Below are 21,544 nucleotides of genomic sequence, written 5' to 3' on the forward strand. Positions count from 1 at the left end.
CTATCAGATCTCACTCTCATAAGTGACCGTGAAGGGATTGACAGCCCCTTTATCGCGTTGGTTGCGAGGTTCTTATTTGTTTGTGTAGGTACAAGGGACTCGCGCTTGGTCTCCTACTGGATTGATACCTTGGCTCTCAAAAACTAAGGGAAATACTTATGCTACTTTGTTGCATCACCCTTTCCTCTTCAAGGGAAAACCAACGCAGTGCTCAAGAGGTAGCAGCCTCCCATCATGCTTGTTAACGGGCAAACCAACACGAACACCAGGCAGCTGGTCTGCTCCATATATAAAATTCCCGCAGAAAGAGATGCACTCTTGTGTTAGATAGCCCTGGACGATGCTTCCATCCGGACGGGACATGTTACGAACGAATCCTTTAATGACCCCATTCATCCTCTCAAACGGCATCATGTTGTGTAGGAATGACGGCCCCAGGTCTATTATGTCGTTCAAAATATGGACACACGGATGCACCATGACATCAAACAATGTGGGCGGGAAGTACATCTCAAGCTCATTCAGTATCACAACTATCTCTTCCTGTAGCCTTTGGAGCTGCTTCACCTTGATCGACTTTCGAGAGATGACGACGAAAAAATTGAAGAGACCAATAAGCGTGTCACGGACATGCTTGTCCATTATCCCACTAAGGGCAACATGTAGTATCTGTGTCATCATCACATGACAGTCATGGAACTTCATCCAACTAAACCTTTTCTTGTCCGTGTCTAGATATTTTTCTTATCTTTCCACAGTAACTGGAACTAACTTTGACTCCGATAAGGCACTTAAAGAACTGATCGATCTCAGCCTGACTTAAGGTGAAGCAAGAAGGGGGGCAATAATCCTCTTCCTTTACTTTCTTGCCCTTCTTCTCCCGCGCCTCTATCTTTGTATCTGTCTCGTCTGACTTTTTGCGGGGTGACATGTGCAGATCTTCCCTGATATTCAAATCTTGCAGGTCTTTTCTTGCCTTCGGCCCATCCTTGGTCTTATCCGACATGTTCATCAGTGTCGTGAGCAAGCTCTCAAGGACATTCTTACATATATGCATTTGATCAAGGCAATGAGTTGTGTCGAGTTTGTGCCAGTACTCCAAGTCCCAGAACACAGACCTTGTCTTCCATACCTTCAGCAGCGGCTTCGGCGCCTTTTTCATCATCTTTTCCGACGCGGGGCACTTTTCACAGTTTTTCAACAGCTCATCGATTTCGGCGCCGCTCCGCTTAAGTGGAGGTCCTCGATGCTCAGTGTGACCATTGAATAGATCTCCACGGTTTCTCCACAGGTCGTCCGGATCGAGCCATCTTCGATGCCGCATGTACACGATTTTCCCAGACCTGCCATCTTTCCTTCATGTTAGCTACTAAGACATCGTATCATCCATGCACCGCGTGCATCCGCAATATCCATGGCACACCTGGCCTGTGACATATCCGTAACCGAGATAGTCATGCACCGTCATGATCAGCGCGACTCTCATGTAGAAATACTCGCCTTTGCTGGCGTCCCATGTCTTGGCCGGTGTTTTCCACAACGTGTCTAACTCCTTGATAACCCACAAGCATAGGGGATCGCAACAGTTTTTGAGGATAAAGTATTCAACCCAAATTTATTGATTCGACACAAGGGGAGCCAAAGAATATTCTCAAGTATTAGCAGCTGAGTTGTCAATTCAACCACACCTGGAAAACTTAATATCTGCAGCAAAGTATTTAGTAGCAAATTAATATGATAGCAACGGTAACGATGGCAAAAGTAACGGTAGCAGTTTTGTAGTGATTGTAACAGTGGCAACGGAAAAGTAACTAAGCAGAGATCAATATGTGAAAAGCTCGTAGGCAATGGAGCAGTGATGGATAATTATGTCGGATGCGATCAATCATGCAACAGTTATAACATAGGGTGACACAGAACTAGCTCCAGTTCATCAATGTAATGTAGGCATGTATTCCGAAGATAGTCATACGTGCTTATGGAAAAGAACTTGCATGACATCTTTTGTCCTACCCTCCCATGGCAGCGGGGTCCTATTGGAAACTAAGGGATATTAAGGCCTCCTTTTAATAGAGTACCGGACCAAAGCATTAACACTTAGTGAATACGTGAACTCCTCAAACTACGATCATCACCGGTAAGTATCCCGATTATTGTCACTTCGGGGTTCACGGATCATAACACATAATAGGTGACTAACTTGCAAGGTAGGATCAAGAACTCACATATATTCATGGAAACATAATAGGGTCAGATCTGAAATCATGGCACTCGGGCCCTAGTGACAAGCATTAAGCCTAGCAAAGTCATAGCAACATCAATCTCAGAACATAATGGATACTAGGGATCAAACCCTAACAAAACTATCTCGGTTACATGATAAATCTCATCCAACCCATCACCGTCCACCAAGCCTACGATAGAATTACTCACGCATGGCGGTGAGCATCATGAAATTGGTGATGGAGGAAGGTTGACGATGACGATGGCGATGGATTTCCCTATTCCGGAGCCCCGAACGGACTCCAAATCAGCCACCCCGAGAGAGTTTAGGGCTTGGCGGCGGCTCCGTATCGTAAAACGCGATGAATCCTTCTCCCCCATTTTTGTCTCCCCGAACGTGAATATATGGAGTCGGGATGGACGTTGGTGGAGCACCAGGGGACCCACGAGGCAGGGGGCACACACCCCACCCTCGTGGACAGGGTGTGGGCCCCCCGGCCTTGATTCTTCCGCCATTATTTTTTATATATTCCAAAAATATTCTATGTTGATTTTCAGGTCATTCCGAAAACTTTTGTTTCTGCACAAAAATAACACCATGGAAATTCTGTAGAAAACAGCGTCAGTCCGGGTTAGTTCCATTTAAATCATGCAAGTTAGAGTCCAAAACAAGGGCAAAAGTGTTTGGAAAAGCAGATACGTTGGAGACGTATCAACTCCCCCAAGCTTAAACCTTTGCTTGTCCTCAACCAATTCAGTTGACAAACTGAAAGTGATAAAGACAAACTTTTACAAACTCTGTTTGCTCTTGTTGTTGCAAATATGTAAAGCCGTCATTCAAGTTTTCAGCAAAGATTATGAACTAACCATATTCACAATAACATTTAGGTCTCATGTTTACTCATATCAATAGCATAATCAACTAGCGAGAAATAATAATAAATCTCAGATGGCAACACTTTCTCAAAACAATCATGATATGATATAACAAGATGGTATCTCGCTAGCCCTTTTTGAGACCGCAAAACATAAATGCAAAGCACCTTTAAAGATCAAGGACTGACTAAACATTGTAATTCATGGTAAAAGAGATCCAGTCACAATATATTAATAGTAATGAATGCAAATGACATCGGTGCTCTCCAACTGGTGATTTTAATAAGAGGATGATGACTCAGCATAAAAGAAAATAGTTAGGCCCTTCGCACAGGGAAGCAGGGATTTGTAGAGGTGCCAGAGCTCGGTTTTGAAATAGAGATGAATAATATTTTGAGCGGTATACTTTCATTGTCAACATAACAACCGAGAGATCTCGATATCTTCCATGCTACACACATTATAGGTGGTTCCCAAGCAAAATGGTAAAGTTTATACTCCCCCTACCACCAACAAACATCAATCCATGGCTTGTCCGAAACAACGGGTGCCTCCAACTACCAACAATCCTGGGGGAGTTTTGTTTGCAATTATTTTGATTTGATTTGAGCATGGGACTGGGCATCCCGGTGACCATCCATTTTCTTGTGAGTGAGGAGCGGAGTCCACTCCTCTTGAGAATAACCCGCCTAGCATGAAAGATACAGACAGCCCTAGTTGATACATGAACTATTCAAGCATACAAAACATAATTTTTATTTGAAGGTTTAGAGTTTGGCACATACAAATTTACTTGGAACGGCAGGTAGATACCGCATATAGGAAGGTATGGTGGACTCATATGGAATAACTTTTGGGGTTTATGGGGTTGGATGCACAAGCAGTATTCCTGCTTAGTACAAGTAAGGCTAGAAAGAGACTGGGAAGCGACCAGCTAGAGAGCGACAACAATCATGAACATGCATTAAAATTAATCCACACTAAGTGCAAGCATGAACATGATATAATTCACCATGAACATAAATATCGTGGAGGCTATGTTGATTTTGTTTCAACTACATGCGTGAACATGTGCCAAGTCAAGCCACTCGAATCGTTCAAAGGAGAATACCACCCCATCATACCACATCACAACCATTTTAATAGCATGTTGGCACGCAAGTTAAACCATTATAAACTCCTAGATAATTAAGCATGGCATAAGCAACTATAATCTCTAATTGTCATTGCAAACATGTTTCATTCATAATAGGCTGAATCAGGAACCATGAACTAATCATATTTACAAAAACAAGAGAGGTCAAGTTCATACTAGCTTCTCTTATCTCAATCAGTTCATCATATATCGTCATTATTGCCTTTCACTTGCACGACCGAACGGTGTGGATAATAATAATAGTGCACGTGCATTGGACTAAGCGGAAATCTGCGAGCATTCAATTCAAGGGAGAAGACAAGGTAGTATGGGCTCTTCGTTAGATCAACAATAATGCATATGAGAGCCACTCAACATTTTCATCGTGGTCTTCTCCTCTCGACCCCCAAAGAAAAGAAAAGAAATAAAACTATTTACATGGGAAAGCTCCCAAGAAGCAAAAGAAGAACGAGAAATCTTTTCGGGTTTTCTTTTAATTACTACTACTACAAGCATGGAAAGTAAACTAGCTAAAAGCTACAAGTTTTTTTTGTTTTTATTAAGGTTTTTCAAACACACAAGAAGAAAGCTTAAAACAGAAAATAAACTAACATGGATGATACAATGAAAAAGTATGAGCACCGACAACTATCATGAGTGTGTGAACATGAATGTAATGTCGGTGAGGAATATGTACTCCCCCAAGCTTAGGCTTTTGGCCTAAGTTGGTCTATGGCCACGGTTGGCCTGGTGGAAACCCAAAGTTGTAGCTGAGGTCGTACTGTGGAGCAGCGGCTATTGCCTGATGAGCTGCAGCTTGGAGGCGAGCTGCCTCCGTCCTCCTCTCGTACTCGTTCGCCTCCTCCCTGGTTATAACATATCTCCCTTTTGTATGAAAGTCAAACAAAGTAGGAGCAGGGAGAGCAACATGCAGTGCAACGCCTGTCAAAGATTAGTCGATATTGGAGAGGTTGTTCATTCCTCTCAATAAACTGATGGCGAACCATAGCATTAAAATCTAAATAAGCAGGAGGTAACTCAATTTCATTTCCATGTATGGGTACACCGAGATAGTTAGCTACACGAGTTGCATAAATTCCACCAAACAAATCTCCAGTTAAACTATTAAGATGCAACCTACGTGCAACAATAGCCCCCAAGTTATATTGTCTATCTCCTAATACAGCACTCTTGAGAACATTGAGGTTGGGAACACACATGTGACATGCCTCATCCTTACCATTAATGCATCTACCTATAAAGAGAGCAAAATAATGTATGGCAGGAAAATGAATGCTCCCTATGGTAGCTAGCATGATTTCCCTAGATTCCCCCATAGTTATACTAGCAAGAAAGTCTTTATATTCAGATTTGCGACGTTCACTAGCACTACCCCACTGCGGGAGTTTACAAGCAGTATTAAAATCCTCTAAATCCATGGTATAAGATTTATCATAAAGATCAAATAGGACCATGCGAGAATTGCGTGAGGATGTGAATTTAAACCTTCTGACAAAGGAGTCAGTTAGGTAGTAATGTTGCGGGCACTTATCTAACACGAAGCCCTCAAGTTCAGCATTACGCACATACGCGTCAAATTCATCCTTAATTCCTCCTTGAACCATAAAATCTTCTGAAGGCCATTCACAAGGCCACACTTGAGCTTCTCTTGGTAGTTCATGGTCCGGCTCACGTATCGTGGGCCTGGGTCCTTGCTTCCTTGAGGAACCACCTTGGTACATTTTTCTAAACATATTTCTTCCTCTGAAAAGTTTTTGAATTTTTAGTAACTTAAAATACAAGTGAACCAAACTCAACAAGATTGATTGCAACTACTCCTACAAGTGCCTAGAGGCCATATCATGCATTAAAACTACTTTGGACCATATAAATTTGACATGCAAGCTCAAGAACAGGGTCACCTAACCAGCAAAAATTTGCAATAAATAAAGCACTAGAATAAAAACTAATTGGACCATTGGAGGAGTCACATACCGAAGAACAATCCCCCAAAGCAGTTTTGTGAATGGAGCTTTGAGCAAGGATATCGAAAATGGCAGCAAGATGAGCTAGAACTCGGGTTTGAGCTGGTGGGTGATTTTTTTCTGGAGCAAGACAAAGTGTGTGGGTGCAAGGGTAAGTGGAGGGGACCCATGTGGGGTTCACGAGGCAGGGGTGCGCCCTCCACCCTCGTGGGCATGTGGTGGGTCCCCCTGGTGTGTTCTCAATGCCAATAATTCTCAAATATTCTAGAAAAAATCATATTAAATTTTCAGGGCATTTGGAGAACTTTTATTTTTTGGGTATTTTTTATTGCAAGGATAATTCAGAAAACAGACAGAAAATATTATTTTTGCTTTATTTAATCTAAATAACAGAAAGTAAAAGGAGGGTACAGAGAGTTGTGCTTTCTAGCTTCATTCGTCTCATGCTCATCAAAAGGAATCCACTAACAAGGTTGATCAAGTCTTGTTAACAAACTCTTTTCTAATAACATGAAACTGGAGAATTTTCGAATAACACTAGGTTACCTCAACGTGGATATGCATGTCCCCAACAATAAGAATATCATATTTCTTCTTGACAGTAGGAAGAGGAAATTCAAAACCTCCAATATTAATAGTTGAACTTTTTCCAATAGAATTGATACTGTGGACTTGAGGTTGTTTCCTCGGAAAGTGTACCGTATGCTCATTACCATTAACATGAAAAGTGACATTGCCTTTGTTGCAATCAATAACAGCCCCCGCAGTATTCAAAAAGGGTCTTCCAAGAATAATAGACATACTATCGTCCTCGGGAATATCAAGAATAACAAAGTCCGTTAAAATACTGATGTTTGCAACCACAACAGGCACATCCTCACAAATACCAACAGGTATAGCAGTTGATTTATCAGCCATTTGCAAAGATATTTCAGTAGGTGTCAACTTATTCAAATCAAGTCTACGATATAAAGAGAGAGGCATAACACTAACACCGGCTCCAAGATCACATAAAGCAGTTTTAACATAGTTTCTTTTAATAGACCATGGTATAGTTGGTACTCTTGGATCTCCTAGTTTCTTAGGTATTCCACCCTTAAAAGTATAATTAGCAAGCATGGTGGAAATTTCAGCTTCCGGTATCTTTCTTTTATTTGTAACAATATCTTTCATATACTTAGCATAAGGATTCATTTTAAGCAAGTCAGTCAAACGCATGCGCAAAAAGATAGGTCTAATCATTTCAGCAAAGCGCTCAAAATCCTCATCATCCTTTTTCTTGGATGGTTTAGGAGGAAAGGGCATGGGTTTCTGAACCCATGTTCTCTTTCTTTACCATGCTTCCTAACAACAAAATCTCTCTTATAACGTTGATTCTTTGATTGTGGGTTATCAAGATCAACATCAGGTTCAATCTCTACATCATTGACATTGCTAGGTCGAGCATCAACATCAACATCATCATTAACATTATCACTAGGTTCATGTTCATTACCAGATTGTGTTTCAGCATCAGAAATAGAAATATCATTGGGATTCTCAGGTGTATCAACTACAGGTTCACTAGAAGCATGCAAAGTCCTATCATTTTTATTTTTATTCTTCTTAGAAGAACTAGGTGCATCAACAGTGGCTCTCTGATAATCTTGCTCAATTCTTTTAGGGTGGCCCTCAGGATACAAAGGTTCCTGAGTCATTTTACCCCCTCTGGTCATAACTCTAACAGCATTATCATTTTTCTTATTATTCAATTCATTGAGCAAATCATTCTGAGCTTTAAGTACTTGTTCTACTTGAGTGGTAACCATAGAAGCATGTTTACTAATAAGTTTAAGTTCACCTTTAACATTAGCCATATAATCACTCAAGTGTTCAATCATATAAGCACTACGTTTCAATTGTCTACCAAACATAAGCGTTGAAGTTTTCTTGTTTAACAATAAAATTATCAAACACATCCAAGCATTGCTTAGCAGACTTATAACGAGGAATATCACCTTCATCAAATCTATAGAGAGAATTTACCTTTACTACCTGTGTCGGGTTATCAAGACCATGTATTTCTTCAATAGGTGGTAAATTCTTAACATCTTCAGCTTTAATACCTTTTTCTTTCATAGATTACTTTGCCTCTTGCATATCTTCAGGACTGAGAAATAGAATACCCCTTTTCTTCGGAGTTGGCTTAGGAGTTGGTTCAGGAAGTGTCCAATCATTTTCATTACTCAACATATTATTCAATAGCAATTTATCTTGATCAACAGTTCTTTCCCTGAAAACACAACCAATACAACTATCCAGGTGGTCTTTGGAAGCATCGGTTAGTCCATTATAAAAGATATCAAGTATTTTATTTTTCTTGAGAGGGTGATCAGGCAGAGCATTAAGTAATCGGAGAAGCCTCCCCCAAGCTTGTGGGAGACTCTCTTCTTCAATTTGCACAAAATTATATATTTCCCTTAAGGCAGCTTGTTTCTTAAGAGCGGGGAAATATTTAGCAGAGAAGTAATAAATCATATCTTGGGGACTACGCACACAACCAGGATCAAGAGAATTAAACCATGTTTTAGACCTTTAATGAGAACGGAAATAAATTAAGGATAAAGTAATAGCGAGTTTTATCATCATTAGTGAACAAGGTGGCTATATCATTTAATTTAGTAAGATGTGCCACAACAGTTTCAGATTCATAGCCATAAAAAGGATCAGATTCAACCAAAGTAATTAACTCAGGATTGACACAGAAATCATAATCCTTATCGGAAATACATATAGGAGAAGTAGCAAAAGCAAGGTCATATTTCATTCTAGCATTCAAAGATTTTTCTTTCATCTTAGCTAATAATTTCTTAAGATCATATCTATCATTGCAAGCAAGAAAATATCTAGTAGTTTCTTCATCCATAACATAACCCTCGGGCACAACAGGCAATTCATATCTAGGGGGAGAATCTTCATCATCGCGTTCATCAATATTATTGGTTTCAATAATTTCATTCTCTCTAGCCCTAGCAAGTTGTTCATCAAGAAATTCACCTAGTGGCACAGTATTATGAAGCATAGAAGTAGTTCCATCATAAGTATCATGCAAAGCAGACGTGGCATCATCAATAACATGCGACCTATCAGAATCAATAGCATGTGTAGGTGTCGCAAGTTTACTCAAAACAGAAGGTGAATCAAGTGCAGAGCTAGATGGCAGTTCATTACCTCCCCTCGTAGTTGAGGGAAAAATCTTGGTTCTTTGATCTTTCAAGTTCTTCATAGTGATCAACAGATATAAATCCCAAGTGACTCAAAGAATAGAGCTATGCTTCCCGACAACGGCGCCAGAGAATAGTCTTGATAACCCACAAGTATAGGGGATCGCAACAGTTTTCGAGGGTAAAGTATTCAACCCAAATTTATTGATTCGACACAAGGGGAGCCAAAGAATATTCTCAAGTATTAGCAGCTGGGTTGTCAATTCAACCACACCTGGAAAACTTAATACCTGCAGCAAATTATTTAGTAGCAAATTAATATGATAGCAACGGTAACGATGGCAAAAGTAACGGTAGCAGTTTTGTAGTGATTGTAACAGTGGCAACGGAAACGTAACTAAGCAGAGATCAATATGTGAAAAGCTCGTAGGCAATGGAGCAGTGATGGATAATTATGTCGGATGCGATCAATCATGCAACAGTTATAACATAGGGTGACATAGAACTAGCTCCAGTTCATCAATGTAATGTAGGCATGTATTCCGAATATAGTCATACGTGCTTATGGAAAAGAACTTACATGACATCTTTTGTCCTACCCTCCCGTGGCAGCGGGGTCCTATTGGAAACTAAGGGATATTAAGGCCTCCTTTTAATAGAGTACCGGACCAAAGCATTAACACTTAGTGAATACATGAACTCCTCAAACTATGGTCATCACTGGTAAGTATCCCGATTATTGTCACTTCGGGGTTAACGGATCATAACACATAATAGGTGACTATAAACTTGCAAGATAGGATCAAGAACTCACATATATTCATGGAAAGATAATAGGTTTAGATCTGAAATCATGGCACTCGGGCCCTAGTGACAAGCATTAAGCATAGCAAAGTCATAGCAACATCAATCTCATAACATAATGGATACTAGGGATCAAACCCTAACAAAACTAACTCAATTGCATGATAAATCTCATCCAACCCATCACCGTACAGCAAGCCTACGATGGAATTACTCACGCACGGCGGTGAGCATCATGAAATTGGTGATGGAGGAAGGTTGATGATGACGATGGCGACGGATTCCCCTCTCCGGAGCCCCAAACGGACTCCAGATCAGCCCTCCCAAGAGAGTTTAGGGCTTAGCGGCGGCTCCGTATCGTAAAACGCGATGAATCCTTCTCCCCCGTTTTTTTCTCCCCGAACGTGAATATATGGAGTCAGGATGGACGTCGGTGGAGCACCAGGGGGGCCACTAGGCATGGGAGGCACGCCCCCCACCCTCATGGACAGGGTGTGCGCCTCCTGGCCTTGATTCTTTCGCCAGTATTTTTTATATATTCCAAAAATATTCTCCGTTGATTTTCAGGTCATTCCGAGAACTTTTGTTTCTGCACAAAAATAACACCATGGCAATTCTGCTGAAAACAGCGTCAGTCCGGGTTAGTTCCATTCAAATCATGCAAGTTAGAGTCCAAAACAAGGGCAAAAGTGTTTGGAAAAGCAGATACATTGGAGACGTATCACTCCTCTTGAAGTAGCCCCAGATACAGATTAATATTATTTCCTGGTTATTTTGGCCCTTGAATCAGCATGCTCATGTGAATGTACTTCGACTGCATGCATTTCCATGGGGGGAGGTTGTACATCCATACAAACACGGGCCATGTGCTATCGTTGGTGTTCTGGTTGCCAAACGGATTCATACCATTGGTACACGCGCCGAGCACAATGTTCCTTGCATCACATTCGAAATACCGATAGAAGCCGTTCAACGCTCTCCACTGGCTTCCATCCTTGATGTGTCTCAGCTTCAGACCATCTGCATCATCGGGCTTCTTCCTCTCCGCGTGCCAGCGCATGAGCTTTGCTTCCTTGGGATCTACGAAATACCGCTGGAGATGGGGAGTGATCGGTAAGTACAATACAACTTTCTGGGGACATTTCTTCCCGGCCTTCTTGTATCGAGAAGCATTGCACACCGGACAACTTATTTTTCCGCATGCTCCTTCTGATAAATTATGCAATTGTTGATGCATGGTTGGTATCTAACATGCGGCAGATTAAGAGGGCACACGGTCTTCTTGGCCTCATCCACACTAGTAGGACATAGATTCCCCGCGGGAAGAACATCCTTTAGGTACTTGAGATGCTCATCAAGGCTAGTGTCAGTCCATTTGTTTTTAGCCTTCGTCTTCAGGAGTTGGAGCATGAAACTCAAGCGGGTCATCTCAGGATTGCAACCATCATACAATGAAGTGTTCGAGTCTACCACGAGTTGCTGCAGCTTAGCCTCCTCTCTAGAAGCAGCTCTCTCAGTACTCGTCTCCTTGCGAAGCAATGCTTGAACATGAGGGTCCCGTGAACTTAGTACCGATGAACTCTGCGGCGTGGAGTCCACGTTCTCTCCGCCACCATGTCCGGCCCCTTCTCCTCCACCATGTTCGGCCTCTTCCCTGACGCCATTATCGATCATCTCTTCGTCTTGCCCCGTGTCATCATTGCCTGCCCCGTCAGCGTCCTCAACATCATCATCCTCATCTTCAATTATCCACCGAGTATAGCCATCCATGAAACCAGTCATGAGCAGGTGCGCTACGACACGACCATCGTCATGGGGGTCGAGCCAAACTATTCCTTTGCATCTTCGACACGGACATAAAACCTCTGTCAGGTTATTTTCTTTCATGTCCCGCACCACCGACCGCAACCACCTGTCCACCATCGTTCCACTGACCATCATGAACGCCTGCGCGATAATAATAATAAACAAATTGATTATAAAAATACGTGCATGCATCAAAGTCATACAAAAATTCGGCATGACCTTCCCTAAAAATAGGACATATACATCTAGAGAGTTTGCCCGGAATTCGCCGAAACGGAAATAAATCGACATTTCGGCAAAACATAGGCAACTCACAAGCATAATTCGGTGTCAACTCATGCCACACACACAATTTCAATCATATCGCCCAATTATCATATCGCACACACATACACATATTTCCATTCTTGCAAAAGTATGAATTTTTAATCACACCTATCTCGAGATCAAGCACACGGTGGAGATGATGATGTAGTAGGGAGATCAAAAGTGGACAAAGCTTTTCTTGACAAAGCTAGATCTAGTTAGGGGGCACATAGGTCACTTCACTAAATGCTACATCTACCTAGCTAGCTAATTTGGAAGGAGACAACTTCAACTAGTGGAGGGGAAGGAAAAACAGAAAGGAGATGCATTAATGGAGGTGGTGTAGTTAGCTAGGAGTAATAAAGAGAGCGAAAGGTAGGTAGAAGAGGGAGAGTAATGGGGGAGAAGTATTGAGGAAGAAGCAAAGTGGGGGGGAGGTGGGGGGTAGGGGAAAGTGAGGAAGAGAGGAGATGGGGAGAGGGGGAGGGGGAGGGGAGGGAAAAGGTGGCACTGCGTCTTAGCAGTAGCGTGGGTGGTTAAGCGCGCTACTGCTAAGTGAGGCCCGTCATGTGGCCAGTTTCAAAATTAGCAGTAGCGACAAGAAAAAAAGCGCGCTACTGCTATTACTTTAGTAGTAGCACGGGTCGTAGAAGGGCGCTGCTGCTAAATCTAGGTTGGTGGGTAATGTCAGTCGCTTTTAGTAGCAACGCGGTTCGGCTAGGCCGCACTACTGCTAACTAACTAGCACTGGACGTGTTTTGAACACGCGCTACTGAAAGTTAGCAGTAGCGTCTTTTTTTGTATTGCGTTGCTGCTAAAATTTTGTGTATAAGGTTTTCTCTAATAGTGATGGATGGCAAGTAAGATATGGCTCTCGTGGCCTTCTACCCCCCACGCTGGCCGTCTCGGTGTTGACGGCGATGGTTAGGCAGAGAGACTGCGCCAACCAGGGCGAGGGTGCTCTAGCTTTGCGGCGTCGCTCAGTTGGACCTCACTGTCGACAACTTCAGCAGCTTCAAGCCGTCGCTGGAGGTATGGAGGCTCTTTGTCCCCTCAGTAGTTGACTCATGGGTTTATTTCATATTGTTTGTTATAATCAGTTACACTTATTTATATTATGCAACTTTAGGGGTAGTCCTGTGTATGTAAAGCTAACCCTTTGCTATAATTTTGGTTCTCTGCAATGTGCAATTAAGTAGCGCCCGTGCACAATTTCAGTATATGTGTTCAATATCCATCCTTGTTCATACTCATGATTTAATATGCATAATATTAAAACCTCCTTCTAGTTTCACCTAGAGTTGCAATTTCGGTATTGTGCTAACGAAATTTGTCTTCACCTTTTCTTTATTATCTTGCCTAGTCACATTTCATTGTATCTTTCTAGCCATCCCGATGACCTTTGTTGAAGTGTGGCGACGTGTACAATGCAAATTTTAGGTGAGGGAGGCGCTGATGATGATTTACCTCGCATGTCCAGCAGAGCTGGCCAAACGGGCTGGCCCGGCACGGCCCGACCTGGCCCATACTAATAATGCCAGACATGGCACAACCCACGGGGGCATGTTTAGTTTTTTTAGAAACAACGCGCTTTATTTCATATCTCAATGTTTATAGGAATACAAAGATGATCCGGTGGATCGATGAGCCACACATGACAGCCAAAATCTAAAATAGTTGCCATTCTAGCTAATCTATGTGCCTCACCATTACTTGCACGTTGTTCATGGACGAACTCACAACTCTGAAACTGTTGCTTCCTGTCGTTGATTTCCTGCAAGATCATGCAATAATCGCCGAGATGCACCGAGCTCCTTAGGTCGTTTATGACTCTCAGACAGTCAGATGCAATGCGTACTTTGTTCACAACCAAATCCTCGGCTAATGCGAGAGCCTCCCTGCAAGCATATGCTTCCAAAGTCACCGGTTCAGTCACACCTTGGAACACCACAGCAGAAGCACCCAAAAACAGCCCGGCTGCGCCCCATCTACATTCATCTTGACCTCTCCCTCTGCCGGTGGGATCCAAGTTGCATTGTGTCCTGGAACTGATCTCTTGTGGGTCTAGCACCTTGTTTCTTTGCCGCAATATCCTGGAACTCCTGCAGATATCTAATGATGAACTGATGCGTGGACAGCGGGCTTTGTAGTTCGTGCTCATGGATCGCTCTCCGCCTAGCCCACCATATCGCCCATAGGGTGACCAATACCGAGATGAACTGCTCCTTGTTGAGTGTGTTGCATAAATTGAACAGCCGCAATTTGGGATTGGTTGTCTCATCGCCATAAACTGAAAGTAGAGAATCGTCATCATGCAATGCCCAAACGCTTTTGGACATGTTACAGTCCAATAACGCATGTCGCCACGAGTCCACTGCCGCTTGAAAGATTGAACACAGCTCTCCATCTGTCATATGCCTCGGGGGCACGTTTAGTAAGCTGGCCGTGTCGTGCTGACCCGTGTGTTGCGCCTCCAGGCCCAGACACGGCGTAATTAGTAAACGGGCTGGCACGTTGGCCTATTTAACATGCTGGGCTGCATATATAATTCCAAAAAGTATTAAAAAAAACCTCAAAAGTATAAAAAAATAAACAGGCCATACCGTGCCTCCCCGCGTGCCCAGCATACAGGCCCAGACACAGCCTCAGGCGTGCCATGTGCTGGGCACGGCACGTTTAGCCCGTGCCATGCCTGGTCCATGACGGACCGTGCCGGTGTGCTTGCGGGCCGGCCAGTTTGGCCAGCTTTGATGTCCAGCAGCGCGCTGGGTTCGTCCACCTCATGGGCAGCGCTGGCGGAGCCTGCAATTCTCGACGACTTGCGGTGCAAATGAACATCCTCTCTTGATCTGCTTCGCGAAGGAATCAACCTTAGCTAATGGCAGCAGCACCACGTGGCACGGGCAGTGGTGTTTTGATGGTTTCACTTTCACCTCCGTGGTTCCAAGGGCAAATTAACACGCAGCCAGCCGACACCCCAATTGCTGTAGACACTGCTAGTCCGTCCTCAACTACAGTTGCTTGCTGCATGTGTAAATACAAGACAAGACCGTCAGATTCTGCTCATCCCTCCATGCAGATTGGTCTCGCAAAAATGGGGGCAGTGGAACCGTGATTGATTGATGCAATGGCTGTTCTAACACAAATAGTCACTCACTCACTCACAAGTTTCGATGGGCTCCAAGGGAAGGGAACGCACAAGATGGGAAGACTGAAAGCAGCATACAAGTACTCAGATATAGTGGGCACTCAAGAAGGGCTAGTGCATTGAGAAACGGGAAGAAAATCAAGAGACTAATGATTAAAAAAAAAGACTTTCGTCTCATTTTATAAATAGAGCAACATACAGAGGTAGAGCATACACAATCCTGTCGGGGATTCCAGCTATCCAAGAGAAGCTAAAAATGGCTAAGCAGGAAATAAACAATGATGAAACAAAGCTAAGCTAGGACAAGTTGATTACTGCATGTGCTGCCAATCTGTGACATGGGTTTTGATTCGTCCTCAATTTATTATGTGCGGTACACTGCGGACCAGCTTTTACTCCACTGTGTCAGGTCTGACATGATGATACAGAGAATTGAACTGCTCTTGTTTAATGTGTCAACTACCACGAGGGCAGCAATCAGTATGTACAGCAAATGAACAAGATATGTAGCTTGTCATTTCCGATCTGTTTAGAGCATATGCAACGGTGAGAGCATCTCCATTCGTTCGACCCCCAAACACACAGGGGATTGTGGTTTGGCCCTTCGGCCGGCGTTTTTTGAGCCCTGTGGGCGATCTAGTTCCCAGTCATACGCCCTCAGATTCGGCCTCAAGACGCGTAAATTCAAACATGCCATTTCCCGCTACACAAAAAGATGTCACAAGTTCGACGTTCAACGCACAAAGTTCGGTGATCACCATGCCACAGTTCGGTGATCAATCATACTCGAAAGTTCGGCGTTCAAAAGGAAGGACGTGTAGGCAATGCATCGTGCTACTCCGGCATCGGACTGATAGGAGTCGGCATGCTCGGGCTGGTCGGCGTCGGCGCGGCTTCTGTGCTGGGCGTCGTGGAGGCATCCTCACTCGGGCTTGGCGGTGGCGCGGGGGTCGGCGTGGAAGTTGGCGCGGCCCTCGACGTTGGCGCCACTTTCCGAGTAAGCGGCGATCTCCTCGACGATCCCATGACATTTGTTGCATGCCGTTTGGATGAGCGCCCAATGGTTCGCCATGACCTTCGAGCCACGCTTCATGTGGATGGTGGTGAAGTAGGGGCCGACCAACTTGCGCTCGTCGAACTCCGACTTGATACGCTCCCAGTAAGTGTCGGCGCTCTGGTTTGTGCCGGTGATCGGGTCGAGGCAGATGGTCTTCCATGCTTTGGCGAGGCACTTGTCTTCTTTGGACGTCCACTTGACACGCGGCTCGCCGGTCCTGGCCCCCCGCTTCTTCTTTTTCCCTTTCCTCACCGGCGCAGGAGCCGGCTCCTCCTCCTCTTCCTCCTCCTCCTCCTCGTCCTCCTCACCGTAGTCGAGCTCGTTGTCCATGTCACCGGCGAGGTCCATTGTATCGTCTTGCGCCTGGAACCGGGGGGAGGCAATCAGTATGTACAACAAATGAACAAGATATGTAGCTTGTCATTTCTGATTTGTTTAGGGCATATCCACATGAACACCCGTAAATTTTCTTCGTCCACTGACACATATATTCAAAACATCTGGCTAAACATTTGGCTAAATGAACCTACTAAAAGCATTAAGCAAGCACTAAACAAGGCTACTAAGCACACCATCATGGTGGAAGCCAACCTTCCGCCAAATCTAAGCCAGGCTAACAAGCATGCCATCCAATGGCGGAAGCCCGCCAAATGAAATGAGCACCTTCCAGTCAAATAACTGGCTAATTTGTTTAATAAAAATATTAATTAGCACCTTCCACCAAATAAATTATACTATTCAGTACTACCTTCCGCCAAAATGCTAGCTATCCGCTGTAATTAGCACATTGCATTTCGCTAAATACTAGTCATTATAGGCAGACGCAGAGTAGAAACGGTATGTGGCGGCTTTTTGTTGGTCATGCAGGTGTCCGGACTCCCGCAAAACTCTCCTACGTTTGTCTCAGATTTGCCGGAAAAGGTACGTTCGGACCGCTTGACAGACCGATGTAGGATCGCATTGGATGGCAAAGTGTGTCTAGACACCATGGTCCGGATACTTGCGGAGGTTTGAGGGTCTGTTTTGGAGATGCCCTTAGGTGGGAAGAGAGATTGAGAATCATAGAGAGAGGTCTTTGTCGCTAAATAGGTTGATGGGATAATTCAAAATTGTGGCGACATTAATCATCATGTCACAACCATAATTTCCTAGCCTCGTTATATAAAACATCATAACACTTCATGTTAAAACTTAAAGTATTGCTCGAGAAACTTCGTATGACATGACCGATCTGGATCCGCTAATTAACATACATAAAGAAAGTTAGAGAACCTAAAGTATCCTGACTTGCCTTCTTTCAATCCATGCCTTCTTTCAATCCATATGATAAAGCTAAAATGACTTAAATTGATTTACAAATTAAAGATCTATTGTGTACATTTAGATAGTTACATACAAACAAATTGATGTTGAAATAAAATTAATTATAGACCATGTATATGTACAGTAAAAATACCAACAGTAAACAACCTGCTAACAGTCCCTAACTTTTCTTCTTCATTTTACACTAGGCTTGCAGTGCAGCATCGTGAGTTTCCTTCTCTAAGAGCATCTCCAACAGACGCGCTATATAACCGTCGCGCTGAAAAATTAGTGGTTTTTACGCGCGCTACCGCTCCGGGCGCTCCAGCGGAGGCGCAAAAACCGCGCGTGCGGCATAACTAGTTTAGCACGCAGACCGAAACGTCATCGCGTGCCATTTATTTGTTGCGCCCGCTCCCGCGCGCTGGACACTCGCATGGCATGGCCAATTCCATGGCCCAAAAAAGGGTTCCACTATAATCCTTCAAGTAGTGGCCGATCAAGAGACTTGGATTTGGCATGCTTTTTTTGGAATGTCTGTATCTTTGAATGACATCAACGTTGTTAATCGGTCACCACTGATGAATAAGATTGCAAATGATTAACTGCCACTAGTGCAGTTTGTAGCAAATGGCCGTACATACAACTATGGCTACTATCTTGCAGATGGCATCTATCCAAAGTGGCAAACATTTGTGAAGCCGTTGAAAAAACCGAAAGGTAAGAAAAATCTTGATTTCCACAATGCTCAGACGGTGGCTAGACAAGATGTGAAGAGAGCTTTTGAGATTTTGCAAGCCCAATTTGCTACTGTGAGAGGACAGGCTAGATTTTGGGATCAAAAGATGTTTTGGTACATCATGCATGCTTGTGTGATCATGCGCAACATGATCATCGAGAATAAGCGTGGCCAAGATTTAGACTACTCTCACTATGATCTCTTGGGACATCCCATGCGAGTGCGGCGGAGGGCTGCCAGGGTGGCCCGTTTTGTTGCTTCCTATCATGCCATTCGACGTGCCGAAACGCATGATGATCTTCAGAAGGATCTCATCAAGGAGTGGTGGGCATGAAATGTCCGACAAAAAGCATCATGATTTGTGCGTTTGATGTTGTAATGTTGAACTATTTGTTGTAGTGAAAGATAAACTATTTGTTTGAGTTGTAATAACGGAATTGAACTATTTATTGTTGATTTATTTTGTTTGCGGTTGATCTTCTTGGTTGTGTTTGGAGTGCATATGTTATTTGTGCGAGAGCGCGCGTGCAGTATTTTTGCAGCGCCCGCTGGAGCTACTCGCGCGCGCTAAACTTTACAACGGCCGCTAGAGTCAGTGCTTCGTGCCGCGTAAAAACAGACGATCAACGCGCTGCAAACGCTTTTTTAGCACACCACGCGTTGGGTGGCTGTTGAGGATGCTCTAAGTTAGAGGATCCGGTTCCGACATCTTCATCATCTAAGTTGGATGACATTTTCTTATGTCAAAGTCGGTTCAGTTTCAATTTACCAACATTACAACTTGTACTTTTCACTAAGTTGCACTTCCTTCGTTTACATTTATGTAAGCAGTTTTGCATATTTTAATACGGACTACATATGACTGAAACGGGTGAACAAATGCACTAAAACAAGAAGTCTATATACATTCAATTCAGAAGAAAAAAAAGAGGTTAGAACATCTTATATTTATGAACGGAGGGACACTATTTTGCATGTAATTTGTACTTTTCATCAATGGAAGTTGTACTCTAGAAATCAGTCTATACGTAAATATAGACTGTAAACCTAGAACTCTACAGTAGATTTGCTAGTCCATACTAAATTTGGGACATATACCCACCCTCATAAATCTCTGCGCTCTCCGCATGGGCACAGCATTGCACCAGCAGTACGTCCTCTGTAATTCAATTCGCTATATGATTGTGCTTGCCCCACTCTATTTTTTTCTACTTTTGTAGAGCGATCTCCACCTTATATACGTGGCGCTGCCTCCTGCAACAAACACACGCATGCACTCCCTGTCCTTCGTCTTGCTCAGCTCACGCTCGCCCACTGTGAGACGCGCGCAGGGATGGCCGAGACCAACGGCAACGGCAACGGCAATGGCGCCGCGAGCGGCGTGACCGCGCCGCTGATGCTCCACGGGCGCGTGGCGATCGTGACGGGCGGCGCCGGCGGCATCGGGTCGGCCGTGTCGAAGCACCTGGCGGCCCTGGGCGCGCGCGTGGCCGTGGCCTACGTCGGGGACCCGGCGCCGGCCAAGCAGCTCGTGTCCGGCATCAACGCGGCGCACGGCGACGGCCATGCCATCGCGGTGGAGGCGGACGTGTCGGACGCGGCGCAGGTGCGGGCGCTGTTCGACGCGGCGGCGGCGGCGTTCGGCGGGGAGCTGCACGTGCTCGTCACGACGGCGGCGGTGCTGGACTACTCGTACCCGGCGCTGGCGGAGACGAGCGAGGCGACGTACGACGCCGCGTTCGGCGTCAACGCGCGGGGCACCTTCCTGTGCCTCCGGGAGGCGGCCAACCGGCTGGCGCGCGACGGGCGGGGCCGCATCGTCACCTTCTCGTCGTCGGGGGTCGGGTCGCTGCGGCCGGGGTACGCGGCGTACGCGGCCAGCAAGGCGGCGGTGGAGACGATGACGAGGATCCTGGCCAAGGAGCTGCGGGGCACGGGGATCACCGCCAACGCCGTGGCGCCGGGGTCCACGGCCACCCCGATGTTCTACAACGGGAAGACGGAGGAGGAGGCCGAGCGGTACATCGCCGAGGCGCCGCTGGGGCGGCTCGGCCAGCCGGAGGACATCGCGCCGCTCGTCGGCTTCCTCGCCAGCGACGCCGGCGGGTGGGTTAACGCCCAGGTGCTGCGCTGCAACGGCGGCACCATCTAGACAGTCTCCCTCCCTCGCTCGTCCTTGGCGAAATGAGCTAGTCGTATCTGCTTCCGTCAGCGTGTTCTCTGCATGATCAAGGAGTTTGTGTTCATCGTTTTTGATATAGCTTACCACTCATGCGGAGTGGTAAGGAGTTTCTGTGTTCGAGTGACAAACATTTGTGTTCCTATGCTATGCATGGGTGTGTGTGCTCCGTATTTGGTCTGTACTCAGTAGTGATCTAAATGCTCTTATATTTCTTTATGGAGGGAGTATTTGTTTTCGGTACAATCCCTTTCCATATATTGTCTCCAGGATTTACATTGTTTTTACATGAAGTCTCATGGATTTACATACTATTCATTTCCCTTGGGTGGGGGTACGAGAATATTGATGTCCAAAGGCGCTTTGCTAGAAAACCAAACACAAATCGCCCATGCCCAAGTACTTCGAGTCCAACACTGCTTTGACCCATTTCTGCGCAAATTCGCTTCAAACCCAAAACCCTGATCTGCAAATAGCTTGACCATTCAGACCTACATTTGAGCTCATTTAGTTGCAGATGGTCAAGCTTGGTCCTGGTCGACATTAGCCAATTGCCCATTGGCCACCGACACAATGCACCGACATAAATGTGAGATCCACCATTCATTTAGGCTATCAGTTACAACCGAGCAGTGATATTAAGCACACCTCTCCAAAATCAAGGAGCAGGTAACTTGCAGCATGTTTCAAACCTGCTGCATGCTGTACTTTTAGCTTTCAGCAAGCTATGCATGCTGCTATTCAAATGGGTTGTCAAAAGGTGATGTTTGAAACAGATTGC

The 21,544-nt window shown here is 44.7% G+C and overlaps 1 protein-coding gene across 1 annotated transcript; it reads left to right on the forward strand.

The window, feature by feature from the left end:
* The first annotated feature begins 19,844 nt into the window (after positions 1-19,844).
* On the forward strand, positions 19,845-21,074 carry LOC125549325 (NADPH-dependent aldehyde reductase-like protein, chloroplastic). The gene has a single exon (XM_048712764.1). The coding sequence runs from the start codon at positions 19,918-19,920 to the stop codon at positions 20,734-20,736; it is 819 nt and encodes a 272-aa protein (XP_048568721.1). The 5' UTR covers positions 19,845-19,917; the 3' UTR covers positions 20,737-21,074.
* The last annotated feature ends 470 nt before the right edge of the window (positions 21,075-21,544 follow it).

This window comes from Triticum urartu, chromosome 3, assembly GCF_003073215.2.
Source record: "Triticum urartu cultivar G1812 chromosome 3, Tu2.1, whole genome shotgun sequence".
Classification (NCBI taxonomy): Eukaryota; Viridiplantae; Streptophyta; class Magnoliopsida; order Poales; family Poaceae; genus Triticum; species Triticum urartu.